The sequence below is a fragment of the Juglans microcarpa x Juglans regia genome, chromosome 8S, assembly GCF_004785595.1.
Source record: "Juglans microcarpa x Juglans regia isolate MS1-56 chromosome 8S, Jm3101_v1.0, whole genome shotgun sequence".
NCBI classification, from domain to species: Eukaryota; Viridiplantae; Streptophyta; class Magnoliopsida; order Fagales; family Juglandaceae; genus Juglans; species Juglans microcarpa x Juglans regia.
Window position 1 is genome coordinate 12,302,980 of NC_054609.1, and position 15,428 is coordinate 12,318,407.

Genomic DNA, 15,428 nt, shown 5'->3' on the forward strand with positions numbered 1-15,428 from the left:
TCCAGAAGCCCTCAAGTTTACCACCTGCCTGCATGCGAAGTGGATAATTGTATTACGTTAAAGGAGGGTATCGAGCCAATTCAAGTGCTCCCATATAGGTATGCCCACTTCCAGAAAGCTGAAATCGAGAAACAGGTCTAAGAAATGTTAGATTCGGGGCTCATTCGTCTTAGCACCAGTCCCTTCTCATCGCCAGTATTACTAGTGAAGAAAAAAGATGGCAGTTGACGATTTTGCATAGACTACCGCACCCTTAACGTCGCCATTGTCAGGGATCGTTTTCCCATTCTGACATTGGACGATATGTTGGAAGAATTATATGGTGCCACTTACTTCACCAAATTTGATATGAGGGCCACTATCATCAAGTAAGAGTAAATCCTCCCGATGCTAATAAAACTGCTTTCCGTACTCATAACGACCATTACGAACATCTCGTAATGCCTTTTGGCCTTTGTAACACTCCCTCGACATTCCAGGCCATCATGATCTCAATATTTCGACCCTACCTTCGAAAGTTCATTTTGTTTTTGTTTTTTTTTTTTGTTTTTTGTTTTTTTTTGTTTTTTTTTTCATGATATTCTGGTTTATAGTCCCACTTGAAATGAGCATGTGGTGCATGTTAGACAAACATTGGAGACCTTGCGGCAACACAAATTCTTTGCCTAAGCAAGCAAATGCGTGTTTGGTCAACAGGAACTGGAATACTTGGGACACATTGTCACACATCAAGGAGTGAAGGTTGATAATAATAAACTTGTAGCCATGGTCGCATGGCCAACCCCCACTAATATTTCTAAGTTACGTGCTTTTTTAGGCTTAATAAGATATTATAGGAAGTTTGTTCAAAACTACTACATCATAGCTTGACCCCTGACGAACCTACTCAAGAAGGGAAAATTTGGCTGGCATGATGAAGCTGACGCAGCCTTCTTGGCTCTCAAATAAGCAATGACAACCACTCCAACGTTAGCTATGCCTAATTTCAATGACTCCTTTACCATAGAAACAAATGCATTGGGGGAGGGGATTGGCGCAGTTTTATCGCAACAAAGCAGGCCTATTGCGTTCATGAGTTGAGCATTGGGGGTTACAAAAAAATCTTGGTCAACCTATACCAAGGAAATGCTTGCAATTGTGGAGACCATATGCTTATGGCGTCCTTATCTACTAGGAATTTTTTTTTTCATTTTAACCGACCAGCGTAGCTTGAAATATTTCATGGAGCAACGTGTGGCTATGCTAGAACAGCAGAAATGGGTAGTCAAACTAATGGGCTATGACTACGAGATCATTTACCGCCTAAGTCATGAGAATTTAGTAGCAGACACACTTTCACGCAAATCTGGTAGCCCAGTTCTTCACCATCTGCATGTGCCAGAGGTGATCGTATGGGATGAGGTTAAAAAAGCTTACGAAGGAGACTCGTACGTCCAATCTCTAACTCACCTGGCAAATGCTCAACTAGAAGGGCCGTATGCATGGCATAATGGGTTGCTCTTATTTAAAGGGAGAGTAGCCATTCCTTCTCATGCAACATTACGGGAGAAACTACTACATGAAATGCACGACACAAGAAAAGGAGGACACTCTGGGGTCTTGCGTACGTTCAAGAAGTTAGCCAACAATTCTACTAGTCGAAAATGTACCAGGTGGTGCAGGAGTATGTCAAAAAATGTGAAACTTGCTAGAAGGTGAAGTCTAAAACAATGTCTCTATCTGGGCTCCTGCAGCAGTTACCCATTCCATATCAAGTGTGGGACGACATCACCTTAGACTTCATTGAAGGACTACCAACATCCCACGTCAAGAACATGATCCTAGTAGTTGTCGACCGTTTGAGTAAGTCTGCACATTTCCTATCCTTAACTCATCCTTTTACTGCTAAAATCATGGCTAAAAGGTTCGTAGAAGGTGTTATTAAATTGCATAGCCTACCCAAGTCCATCATCAGTGATCGAGACCCCATCTTTATCAACAAATTCTGGCAGGACCTTTTTCAAATGTTGGGAACCAAGTTACAACTCAGTTCCGCCTATCATCCACAGAAGGACGGACAAACCGAAGTTGTCAATCATTGTGTTGAACAATACCTCCGAAGTATGGTTCATCAGTGACCGCGCAAGTGGAGCAACTACCTTCCATGGGCTGAGCTTTGGTACAACAAAATGTATCATGCGTCCACAAGAATGACCCCTTTTCAGGCACTATACAGTCGTTTACCCCCTTCAATCCCCATTTACCATAATGGGCTTTCTTTGGTGCATGAAGTAGACCAAAGTCTGCAAGCTAGAGACGAGCTGTTGTGTCAACTCAAAAGCAATCTGGAGACTTGCATTAATCGCATGAAGCAAATTGCAGATCAAAAACGTCGGGATGTTTTATTAGAAGTTGGTGATCTGGTGTTTCTTAAGTTGCACCCCTACAGACAACAGACAGTCTTCAAACAAGCCCACCAGAAGCTAGCTAGTTGCTTCTACGGACCGTATCCAGTTATACAAAAGATTGGGGCCATCACCTACAAATTTCAACTGCCAGAAGGAGCTCACATTCATCCTGTCTTCCATGTATTGTTCTTGAAACCTTTCGTCGGAGAGCTTGCGAAACCCTCAATGGAGCTACCACCAGTAAATGATGAAGGGGTTGTTATACTCGAACCTCGGTACATACTAGACACTCACTGGGTCAAGCGGGGGAATAAATTTGAAGAAGAAAATTTGGTCCAGTGGAAACATCTACCCGTCGAGGACGCCACATGGGAGACCAACTAGTCCTTGCTTGAAAGATTTCCTTCTGTGGACCTTGGGGACAAGAGTCCACTTGATGGGGGAGGTATTGTTAGGCCACGGCGTTCGAAGAGAAGCCTCAAACCAAATCCCAAGTATCAGAGGGAGGAGGTTAGACGTGGGAACCAGTTGCATGCATACGACGTGGATTGGGGCATGGGCAGTTAGAGAATGTTTTCTGCATATCTACTTTGTTAAGTTCGTTTACTCTGTTTTTTGCATGTTTATTTCGTGTGCTCTGTTTTCATGTATTACGTGCATGTGTTTTGGTTACTAGCTATTCAGTTGTATATTGTCATTTATTTCGGCAGTTTGTTTGTCATTTATTTGTACATGGTTTTGCTTATTTAAGTAGCCAAAAGTTATCAATGAAGAGGAAGAAATCAATTTATCCAAACCGTGCGGTACTTTCTCACTCGAAGAGAAAACAATTCACTTATCATTTGAATATCTACGTTTGCGACCTATCAGTAGATATAACGTATCACATGAAATTACATCAGTTTGTAAGTTCACATAAAATTTTTTTATGACTGTAACACTTATGATCATCTAGGAAAATTGACCAATGAGTGCTGATCTGGTTGCTAATCTTTACATGGTTTGGACGCGTTAAGTTTGAATTTGGAATTTTGCGAAAGGTAATGTGGCCATTCGAAAGATGTAACACATTTTTATTGAGATTTTTCGAATTAAGTAGTATATGTCATTAAAAAAATGTTTACGAGATTAATATTTATTTTTGGGATTTCGTGAAATGCATGATAAATGAGAAACAATTAAGTAAACATGACGTTCCCTCTGTCACCATTAAAGATGGAAACTAGAAATAATTCATAGCTCTCAAAATCGATGTGTAGATCTAGTGGCGTAATAAACAAAAACCAATCTCGCTTTTAGATGCCTACTCTTAAATAAATTCTTAAGATCGATGTTTTTTGTATATTGACAATAGGAAAGATCCGTCCTAAACTCTTGTAATCCTGTCTTTATTTTATAATATGCTTGATTAGAAAAAAGAAAGAAGAAAAAGTAAACAATGATGTTCACAAACGGTCCAGATAAAGAAGTACAAACAATTGCTAAGATGATCATGATGATGACCCCGAAGCATGAACTTACAACCGTCCAAGAAAAGTATAAGGTCTTGCCGGTCGATCGAGTGCCCGCAATACCAAGAATAATTAGCTTGCTTGAATGAACAGCTGCCATAGATGATAAGGCTACGTCTCCCTTGTTCTTACATATAATATACGTACCAACAAAGACTTCCAAGAATAAGCAATCTATTGATTTAAGACAAATGTTTGGTTTAAATACTCTGTATTCTTACGTAAGGAAACTTACAAATTAATATAATTCAAAACTATGGTTGTAAAGTTTTTTAATTGTAAAGTTGATCAGTCGTATCGCATTGTGGCTCGTTAGTTTATAAACTAATTCATTTTGTAAGATTTCTGTATAGACTTATCCATCACTTCTCATATATTAGTGGGTTAATTGCAAAATCAATATCTAGATTTTTCATCTTTTTGTAATTCAGTCCCTCAGTTTTCAATTTTTACAAAATTGATACTTGATTTTTTTCACATTTTTATAATTAGAAATTTTCGTCCATCTCTACTTACGCGTCGGTATCTAACTGGTTAGCACATAGCATCAATAATAATGTCAGCTAATCAAAAGTTGACACGTGACATAATGATTCCATGTGACCACCCTCCCTTTACTTTTCAAATGAGAGGTTGACATGAGTGGCCTCGAATTACAAAAACGAAAAAATTAGATATTAATTTTACGAAAATGGAGAACTCATGAAGTCTCGCATTACAAATAAGCAAAAACCAGGTGTTGATTTTGCAATTAATCCAGCATGTCATGATCTTTTAGTTTCATTTGATCAATGATGCGTGTGATCCTCTAGTCATGCACATCATCCTCAATAGATCAGTAGTGCAAGGCTGCCGCCCAGCATTAACAGCTGGGCATGCCGCCTAATATAAATAAATCTTCTCATTTTTTTTTAATTTTTTATCATTTTAAAATATTTTTAAAAAAAATCAATATATTGATAATTACTTTCTTATTCATTAAGTATCAAAATGAAATGTTGGATTTTTCTTCTCAATATACAGGCAGGCACGCGCATTAATTAAGTAAAGAAAATAGGCCTCTATTCTATATTACGCGTCGTTAGCAAAAGAAATCCGATATTGACTTTGGAATTCGGGTAGACTTGTAGTCCGCTCCAGCTACTTTTATACATGTATGTATATATATATATATATATTCATCAGTGCTTCATCATCAACGATCAAACACCTCCCGTTTTGTACCTCTTCATGTATTTCAGCTTATAATTATTATAGGGCGTTGCATATAGAAGAAGCTAATAAAGAAGATATGGCCTATCTATCTCTGCATAGAGGTTGGTCAGCTATGGTGGCTTATGTATCCATCTTTTTGCTCTTGAATGATGGTTGTGGCGGCAGCGGCGGCGCGGCTGCTGCTCGGCTCCGAACCACCAGTACTCTGTCGCGTAATCTTCTTGCAAATGGACTTGGGAAAACTCCTCCTATGGGGTAAGCTCCTTTGATCTGTTCCTTTTATATATTAATCTTAAGAAATAATTAAGAATCCTGCTCTTGGTCTCTGTATGTATATACATAGACCTGACTGAAAGAAATGTTCCATCCAAGATTCCTTGTTTTCTGCTAGTTTTGATCAGTTGCTCAGTGATGAAATCTTCAGATTGACAGTAGAGTTAATGTTCTTTCAGATGGCCAGTTTATAACTGGTTTGAATGAGATGTAGCTTAAGCTTACGATGATGCACTGTGAATCTGGCACATCCAGGATCGGTAATATGAGTTTAGGGATGGGAGTATTAATTTTTGTAATGCATCTTAGTAATACACTACAAGAAAAATAGATTTTTATGACCAGTTAATTCCAACGAAATGATTATTTACAATTAAAATTAGTTGTGAATAATTTTTTGATTATAATAAATTGGTCACAAAAGTTCATTTTTCTTATAATGATATTAAAATAGCACACAAAAACTATCATATATATATATAAATCGTATTTATAATTTTAAGATGTGCAGGAAAAGTATTTGTAGTACTCCACAAAAGGTCCACATAGACCTGAAAGTATTTGAAAAAATTGAGTAAAGTTGGGATAAAAAAATTATTCTTTTTAATTTTTTAATAGTTGTCGGACCTCACTATTTTTTTAAATAAGTTGTATATCTTAAAATTGTATCGAGTACTACTTATATATATATATATATATTTAATACTGATCAGTATATCCTTTAAAAAAAAATAAATAAAAAAAATCATAATATTATTAAAAGAAAATCCTTAATCACTAAATAAAAATAAATAAATAAATAAAAAATAAGAGTGGGAGCTACCAACGGTAGCCTCCAGTGGAAAGTGTATCATTCCTTTTTAAAATTGTTTATCGATAAGTACAAAATATTGTTCAATATTCTATATATAATATTTTTCCAAGCTGTGCTACATGCACTGAGGATGCAACAAGAGACTGGTCTCGAGAAGAACAATTTTTTATTTTTTATTTATTTTTGTTCATTTTTTTATATTCTTAAATAATTATTTTTAAAAAATTCACATTATTAAAAAATACTTTTTTAATTATTAAATAAAAAAAATTATCGGGACTCAAATGTGGTGACTCTAACATATATATATATATATATATAAACCTATAAACTTAATTTCATTTCTAATTTCTTTAATGATGACCCCAACATTTCTGTCATTTATTAAATTAATTGTATTTTTTTTTCTCACCCTCAAATTAGGATAAGCCCCAGCCGACAAGGATCCCAACCCCAATCCTTCCCCAGTAAAGAAATCATGCGAAGATACCTTTAAATATTCCCTCGTAAAATAATCATTAAGAGTACTGTCTTTTGGTTCAAAGTCATATATAAAGACTGATTTTGACCAAATAGATTAGGTTACACTAATCCTCATGATTTATTTTTCCTTAATTTAATTATTGAAGTTGATTTTATGCTTGGCAGTTGGCAAAATAGCCAATTAAGTGAAACAAGCGAAGACACTATAATATTAGAGTAAGATCAATTAGGTCATGATCAATAAAAAAAAAAAAAAACCACTAAATTAAAGAAGTTGATTTATTTAATGTACGTACGATCGAATAACAGCTATCGAGCCACCATGTTCTTAACATACTAGTTGGCAAGATATTCTTAAATTTTTCTCCTAACTTGAGGGCTTAGGTGAGAGAGATCGACCAAGAAGTGGGTCTTATAATATTTATTGAATATTTAGTGCTGATTTGGATTCAGAAACTATCTCATCTCATTATTACAATTTTTTCAAATTTTCATATAAAATTTAATAAATAATTCAACTTTTTCAAATCTCAAACCAATAATAATATTAAAAAATAATATTCTAACAATATTTTATTTAACTTTATATAAAACCATCGCATTTAATCTTACTATTCAAACGAGATCTTAACGTTGTTCGAAAAAATTTTGCATAAACAACATTAACCCGCGTAATGCTGTAAGGCCTGTTTGACTACTTGTCTTTCTTTTACTCGAACTCGAAATTCTCCTAAAATTTGAACAAAAACTTGAAAGTATGTTTTGATCCTAACTTGTAAGCTACTAAATTATCATTCCTTCGTACAAAACCTATTTCATTACTATCGAAAGTACTTGAACCACTTGATTAATGACTCATTTTAACTTTAATTTCTTTGTCAATTGTCATCAACTTCATATTTACAAGTAAATTAGCCGATTCATTATGAAGTTTAAATGTTGATCAGATGGAATAGTTGGAACCACTTTAACTGTCAAATTGAGGAGAAATTGATTAGAGAAACAGGTAATTTAGTCATCACCTACATCAATATTTGTTTGGTAAAACTAGATCACTTTGATGAAGTTCCTCACGTAGCTAGCTTTGTGCTGCAAAATCTCTGGCTACAGCGGATGCAATGGTGTCGTCGGGACTCGCCGCAAAAGGATACGAGTACATAAATCTAGGTAAGTCGTCGACGAATTTCTGATGTATTTTTTGCAACTGATCTGCAGTACAAATTACGATTAAGCTAACCCTCTACCATTTTCAATATCTTTTAGATGATTGCTGGGCTGAACTTAATAGAGACTCTCAGGTATATATATCTCTTCTATATATACACGAGAATTACTCGTACGTTCTATATATACATGAATCTTGTAAAAGTCATTTTACCAACCTGTTTGGATTTGAAAAGCTAATCCTAAAACAATAATAGTATTAAAAAATAATATTTTTTCAACTTTCATCCTTCATATAAAACTATCTCATCTCATCTCATCTCTGAATCCAAATCAGCTCTCAGCTTTATTTTGAATTGAATTTTGAACTAAGGTTTAGCTAAGACAAAACTCATTCTCAAGTACATGTGCTGCAACAGGTAAAAGCTTGAGTAAACATAACAAGCAGTTCCCTCTATGCATATGCTATATATATAGCCAAGAATTTTATTTTCTACATATGTTATGATCTTAATGTAGAGTCCTCTCCTCAATAAGTGGATGTATTTGTGAACAAATAAATAAAAAGTAATTATAATGTGTATATATTTTGCATTTATTTTTTAATAGTTTGTTTAGGAATTTATCAGGCATCAACCACTATTCATTTTCACACCCCAAAATTATATATTTTTTAATGGGTGTGTGGATATTTTTCATAGGATATGGAAGTGTTTTTTATAGAGTGCGGGATGTGGGGTGGTGAATAATGGCTGATGAGAAGAACTTTTCATTTATTTATAGATTACATGATCTAAGTACTGGAAATCTATATTATCATAAAATTGAATTATGGCAGGGAAATTTGGTGCCAAAGGCTTCAACATTTCCATCTGGAATCAAGGCATTAGCAGATTATGTCCATAGCAAAGGGTTGAAGCTTGGGATTTACTCTGATGCTGGGTATCAAATTAATGTTTGCTCATTTGCATGCTAGAATGATCTTGATTCTAGTGATCTATACAAGCTTGATCAGTACTCAATTTATAATTTCTTGATATTCTTTGTAGAACTCAAACTTGTAGTAAGACTATGCCTGGATCCCTAGGCCATGAGGAACAAGATGCAAAAACTTTTGCTTCCTGGGTAACATTTATTTATTTTAATTTTATTTATTTTGTTTTTGAGGGTTTATTAGCTATAAAAAATATTAAGTACTTGTGCCATTTTGAGATACCAATAACTGGTAATTTATCCTACACATGATAGGGTATTGACTACTTGAAGTATGATAATTGTAACAATGATGGCACAAGTCCAAAGGAAAGGTACTATTAGCTAGCTTGTCATTCTATATAATGTGCACATGATTTTAGTTAGTTTATAAATTATAACAAGGCATGATTCTCAACCTGTGTTGCAACAGGTACCCAAAAATGAGCCAAGCTTTATTGAATTCTGGGAGATCCATCTTCTTTTCTCTTTGTGAATGGTGAGTAGATAATTGAAAGTTATTTTGTTTGTATCAAGCTCTATGTTTTTGGGAAGCAACTGGTACCAAAGATAATGGTAGTACAAAAATTCAAGATCATTGATTTTAGAGTAATGATTTGTACAAGTCTCGTGCAGTCCCTTTGTAGAAAAGTAGATCTCACTATGAAAAAAATGTAAAAAAATATATTTTTTTAAAGTGGGATCTACTACTTTTACGAAGGGTCTGCGCAAGACCTGAACACTTTAGACTTATACCTAACATTGCTCTTGATTTGAAGTGCCCAACAAGCAACAATTGCCATTTAGAAAAATAGTATTACAAGAGAATCTAAGACCCAGCCAATAAGTTATTGTTGTGCAAAACATCCACACACCATTGATGACAAACAAATAAAAGCAAGCATGATCAAGCACACTCACGACACACATGAATTTACGTGGTTTGACAACTTGCCTACGTTCACAAAGCTACATAAATCTTATTAAGTAGAGGAGATTACAATTACTCAATCAAAACTCACTCTCTCTAGGGCTTTTGCTCTCGCACACAATATATACTCACTTGACTATTGTTCACTCTAAAAATATGCTCAAAATTGTACACAATAAAGTCAAAATATGATAAATAAATAGAAACAATGCTGGAAACCTTAATCTGACAAAAATTGGGTCCTTCACTCGAGCGGTGCGTTGAGTGTGCCTCGAGTGAACAACTAATCAACATTGGCTCGGGCGGTGTGGCAAGCGCAGCTCAATCTATAAGCCAGAAGATGCACTGAAGTCTAGCCCAACTTCAGTCTCCCACGTACATCGCCCTTAGTCAGCACATCCACTGGGTGACTCATAACTCCCATTGCACTAGGAGTATCCGGTCTCTAACTGATCCTGACACCCTTTGCCAACTTTCCCAGACTTAGATGAGGAACGAAAAAGCTGACTCCCTTTGACTTCCTCATATGTTTCGCTTGATCAAGCCTGTCCTTTTGCACTCTTTTATTTTCCTACACATCACTGGACCCTGATGTTAAATACAAAGAGTTAGATCTCTTACCATACGCTAAAACCAGCGCAGCCGTAATGATCTTCCAAGCTCCTTCAGAGAACGATACTGAATAACCACTGTCATCAAGCTATCCCACAAAGATCAGGTTTTTCTTCAGATTTAGAACATGTCTGACTTGTTGTAAAGTCCACACGCCCTTGTTTGGAAGTGTGATGCGCACATCACCCACTCCCATTACATCCAGTGCCTCTCCATCAGTTGTATACATCTTTCCAAAATTACTTGTAACATAATTCTGCATGATCTCTCGATGTGAGGTGCTATGGAACAAAGCCCCTAAATTCAACACCCAATCATCAATCGAACCGTGCAATACAAGAGTTAGGGCATCATGTAATTCTTCAGCCACTACATTCACCGCATCATCCTCAGCACTTTCTTGATTCCTACAGTTTCTCTTGATGTGGCTCGGCTTGCCACAATTCTAGCATGTAATCTGCTGCCTAGATCTTGCCTTGCTCTTCCCCTTAGTCTTGCCTTGATTGTCAACATTTGGGGTAGATCCTGAACCCGAGAACTCACCAAAGTCTCTTCTACGTATCTCTTCAATAAGGATCATGTCACGTACATCACCGCAGCTTAGTTTCATCTTGATGGCTGAACTACTCACAACCATCCTCATGGCCTCCCAACTATTTGGCAACAATGCCAATAGATTAACGCTCTGATCTCATCATCAAACTCAATCTCTACATAAGACAATTGATTTGTGATCGTATTGAATTCATTCAAGTGTTAGGCCACAGACATACCTTCAAACATCCTCAAATTGAACAACTTCTTCATCTGGTGCACTATGTTATTCGCCGACAGCTTTTCATACACACCTGAAAAAGCCGCCATGAGATCTGCCGTGGTTTTCTCCTTACTGACATTGTGTGCCACTGCTTTGGACAAGGTCAGCCGAACAATCCCCAGAACCCGTCGATCTAAAAGGGTGCACTCAACATCATCCATGCTCTTCGACTTCTTTCCCAATAGTGGAAGATGAAGCCTCTTCCCATAGAGATAGTCTTCGATCTGCTTCTTCCAGTAACCAAAATCAATGTCACCGAACTTCCTGACCTCGAGTGCTTTCACTTTGTCTCCAACCATCGTTCTCCTTCAGATCCGACCTTGGCTTTTGATACTAGTTGTTGTGCAAAACACCCACACACCTACGATGGTAAACAAATAAAAGCAAGCACGATTAAGCACACTCATGACACACAATTTACGTGGTTTGTCAACTTGCCTACATCCACAGAGCTGCAAAAATCTTATTAACTAGAGGATATTACAATTACTTAATCACAACTCACTCTCTATAGGAATTTTGCTCTCACACAATATGCATTCACTTGACTATTGTTCATTATGAAAATATGCTAAAAATTGTACACAATAAAGTCAAAATATGAAAAATAAATAGAAACAGTGCTGGAAACCCTAATTTGGCAAAAACTGGGTCCTTCGCTCGAGCTGCGTGTTGAGCGTGCCTCGAGTGAACATCCAATCAACATTGGCTTGAGCGGTGTGCCGAGCACAGGTTGAGCGAACACTAGTGTTTGTGTCTCGCTCGAGCCTAATGTCACGCGAGACTCGAGCGAACTCACAGGTTGAGCTTTGCTCTAGAGCTAGGTCGAGCTACAGTCGAGCGAAATCTCTATTTCTTTATTTTCTACTTACTAACTAGTCTCCACATGCAACCCAATAGTTATGAGTAATGCTAAACGTAGTCGTAAAGTGCGTCAGAGCTGTGCAATCAGTTTGCAAAAGAGTTGAATTCACTATTAAAAAATTAGTTTTTTCAAAGAGATTGTACATCTCATGTACACTTCACGACTGCAAATATAATTTGTTATTAGTTATGGAACCCCTGTTTAACATTGAAGTGAATATATGGAAGTAAATGGTTGGTTTCAATATTTTAGGGGAGAAGAAGACCCAGCCACATGGGCTGCAAAAATAGGAAATAGCTGGAGAACCACAGGTGACATCGAAGATAAGTGGGAAAGGTAAGATGTTGATTATAATGTTCTTTTTCTCACCCTTTTTGCCAAACACAACCTTGAGAATACTATAGTCTTGGTATTTTTGTTCTTTTTTTGGTTTCAATTAGAGGTTTTGTAAAGTGTAAATTTCTCCTTACTAATTATTTTGTCAGTATTCGTATTAACAACGTGACTTGAAATAGATAATGCATTAATCATTTCAAAAGTTCTTTCATTGTGTGCTTAGTTGTTCTATCTGTGCAGGCTCTTTAAAAAAAAAGTTATATCAAACATCTTAAAATAATTTGTATTGACAAACCTGGTTAATAAATCTCTCATCAGTATCATCATCATCATCATCATCAATTAATCATTTTTCATAAATTCCATATGAAAATCTAAGCTCGTGATTCGACTTTGATTGTTATGGCCGCTAGGCGGGAAAGAAATGTAAAGAATAAGAATTATTGAAATTAGATCAATTGGCCAAAATAACCATGAGGGCGTGCATGGTTTGATCTTAACAAATGATGCATATTTTTTTGGTAATTTATAATGTAATTAATTGCAACTTATTGCAAAACGGTTAATAATTCTTAGTATTAGTTATAATTGTCATAAATGATAGATTGATTCATAGGCAATTTTCATATTTGTGTAGAATCCCTTCAACAATGGAATGAGTCTATGCTGTTTGTTCTTATTATATATTCCAATGACTCTTTAAGGAAAAATTAATATTATTTTTACTTATTTCTAATCATTAGCATGACATCACGTGCGGATGAAAATGACAAATGGGCATCTTATGCTGGACCTGGAGGGTGGAATGGTAATTAACAAACCCTATTTTCATCTTCTTTATTGTATGTGTGAATTAAAATAGATTAATTGCTAATCTTCCTGATCATATTGTAATTAAGAACCATATTGATCTAATTAATTGGTGTTAGATCCGGACATGCTTGAAGTTGGAAATGGAGGCATGACAACAGAGGAGTATCGTGCTCATTTTAGCATTTGGGCACTAGCCAAGGTACATGACATGAATTGTTAGAACTGACTCATTACATTTTTCAACTTCCACAAGTTCATAAATGGCATCATTGTCAAAATTAAATACGTAACGTGACACAATCTTGACGGTCAAATGTTGATAGAAAGTACACATTGTAACTTTTTTTTCCAGTTTGATAGCAAAGGTTCTAGGATTTGGATTCCATAGAATTTTTTATCGAACTCCAGGACCTATAGTATGAGAGAGATAGATATATCAAGTAGAACTCTCGATATTTTAGGTGTTCGAATGATTTGTTCGGACAACATTAAATACATAATAAATATTGCGAGATTCACTTTATGTAACTACTATTTTTTATCTCAAGTTTTTAGCTAAAACTTTTTGATGGTGTAAAATGTATGACTTTGAAAAATACTATGAATTAATTAGTATTTTCATGTGCATAGGCTCCTTTGTTGATTGGGTGCGACATTCGAGCAATGGACAATGTGACATTACAATTACTCAGCAATGAAGAAGTTATCGCAGTCAATCAAGGTAATTAATATTGATATAATATTGCATGCCATTTGAAAGTAGGAAAATTTCAAATTGCTTACCATTAGTACTACTTTTGGACAGACAAATTGGGAGTTCAAGGGAAAAAAGTCAAGAAGGATGGGGATCTGGAGGTAACTTTTTATCCTCTTCTCTCTTTTTATCTCATAAAAAGTCCATGTTTTCCCATCAATTCCAAAATTACTTAAGAATAATAATATTAAAAACCCAATTTCTTAGTGATTATATATGTTTTGAATTTTAGATTTGATCAATCAATACTCTATCCATAGTTGAAGTTCCAAATTAAAACAAGCATTGAACATAGAGAAGTATTAAGTCTACACAAATTTTATATAAGGAATTAGTTTATTCGCTGACGGGTCTTAATGTAATACGTCAAATTTGCATTAAGCCACATTAGCGTGCAAACTTTATTGTATAAAATTTGTGTGTAGACCAAATATTTTTCTTAAAAATTACTCTTACATATTTATTTCTAAATAAAAAATATAGGTTTGGGCTGGTCCTCTCAGTGATGGCAAGGTAGCTGTAGTTCTGTGGAATAGAGGGCCATCAAATGCTAAGGTTTCTGCTAATTGGTCTGACATTGGCCTTAAATCAACAGCAGTGGTTAGTGCACGTGATTTATGGGAGGTAAGATACATATAATTCACTCACATATTGTAACATATAACGTATAAAAAAGGATTGTATTCTTGAATAGTGTAATCAAGAGATTGTTTGATGAATTGTGCAGCAATCAACAGAGTCATTAGTGGACGGACAACTCTCTGCCGATCTTGAGTCTCATGCTTGTCGAATGTACGTTTTAAATCCCCAATAAAGCTATGATTGCCCAAGAGAACTGAAGGCTTCGCATTCAATAATATTTGAACAATATTTGTAATTTCTATTTTTGTATTATTATTTGTATGGCTCGATAAATTCAATTACACGTAGTGGAGCTTTCCATTTCGGAGCACCTATAAACTTAGTTTTACACCCTCCAACCACTTATTAACATCTAATGATTCTTCAATTTAAAATGCATTGGTAGTCTTCTCTCTAGCACTTTTTAGAAAGCGACAGATGATAAGTTAGTTAGTCTATCCTACTTTGGGAAAGCAGGGAGGAGGAGTTTCTGCTCACTACGGTGGATGGAGAAAGGGAGAATGGAGGATTTAGAAGAGATTTGGGATAGATTGAAGCTAAGTGAAGAAGAAATTAAGCCGATAGAGATACAGTCAAGTGAACAGGAAGTTTGGAAGGAAAAGGGAGAGAGAAGCTTGGTAGGGAAAATCTTCTCGGAGAGATCAATAGGAAAGGAAGTTATAAGATCGAAGATGGAGAAAACTTGGAGAGTGAGTAAACCAATGGTTTTTCATGAGATGGGAGCTAACTGTTTCATGATTACTTTTGTGAATCGGGAAGATAAGAATAGGGTGCTCGATGGGTGCCCTTGGTTGTTTGTTAACTACCTATTTGTTCTAAAATCCTTTGATCGATCAACT

The 15,428-nt window shown here is 35.6% G+C and overlaps 1 protein-coding gene across 1 annotated transcript; it reads left to right on the forward strand.

Annotated features, from left to right (window-relative positions):
* Nucleotides 1–5,001: 5,001 nt before the first annotated feature.
* Nucleotides 5,002–14,899, forward strand: LOC121244412 (alpha-galactosidase-like). Its single transcript, XM_041142476.1, has 15 exons — nucleotides 5,002–5,368; nucleotides 7,631–7,689; nucleotides 7,794–7,850; nucleotides 7,947–7,981; nucleotides 8,686–8,789; nucleotides 8,897–8,972; nucleotides 9,096–9,154; nucleotides 9,253–9,318; nucleotides 12,297–12,380; nucleotides 13,124–13,188; nucleotides 13,310–13,392; nucleotides 13,824–13,914; nucleotides 13,999–14,048; nucleotides 14,431–14,571; nucleotides 14,675–14,899. Exons 1-15 carry the CDS (start codon nucleotides 5,055–5,057, stop codon nucleotides 14,759–14,761), a joined length of 1,371 nt encoding a protein of 456 aa, XP_040998410.1. The 5' UTR covers nucleotides 5,002–5,054; the 3' UTR covers nucleotides 14,762–14,899.
* Nucleotides 14,900–15,428: the final 529 nt, after the last annotated feature.

Bases quoted from the DNA above. Each gene is read 5' to 3' on its own strand.
- LOC121244412 (XM_041142476.1), top strand. From the start codon at position 5,055: ATGTATATATATATATATATATTCATCAGTGCTTCATCATCAACGATC. The intron at 7,690-7,793 runs GTAATTTAGTCA...CTCTGGCTACAG, and splicing joins GAAATTGATTAGAGAAACAG to CGGATGCAATGGTGTCGTCG. The intron at 13,393-13,823 runs GTACATGACATG...TCATGTGCATAG, and splicing joins GCATTTGGGCACTAGCCAAG to GCTCCTTTGTTGATTGGGTG.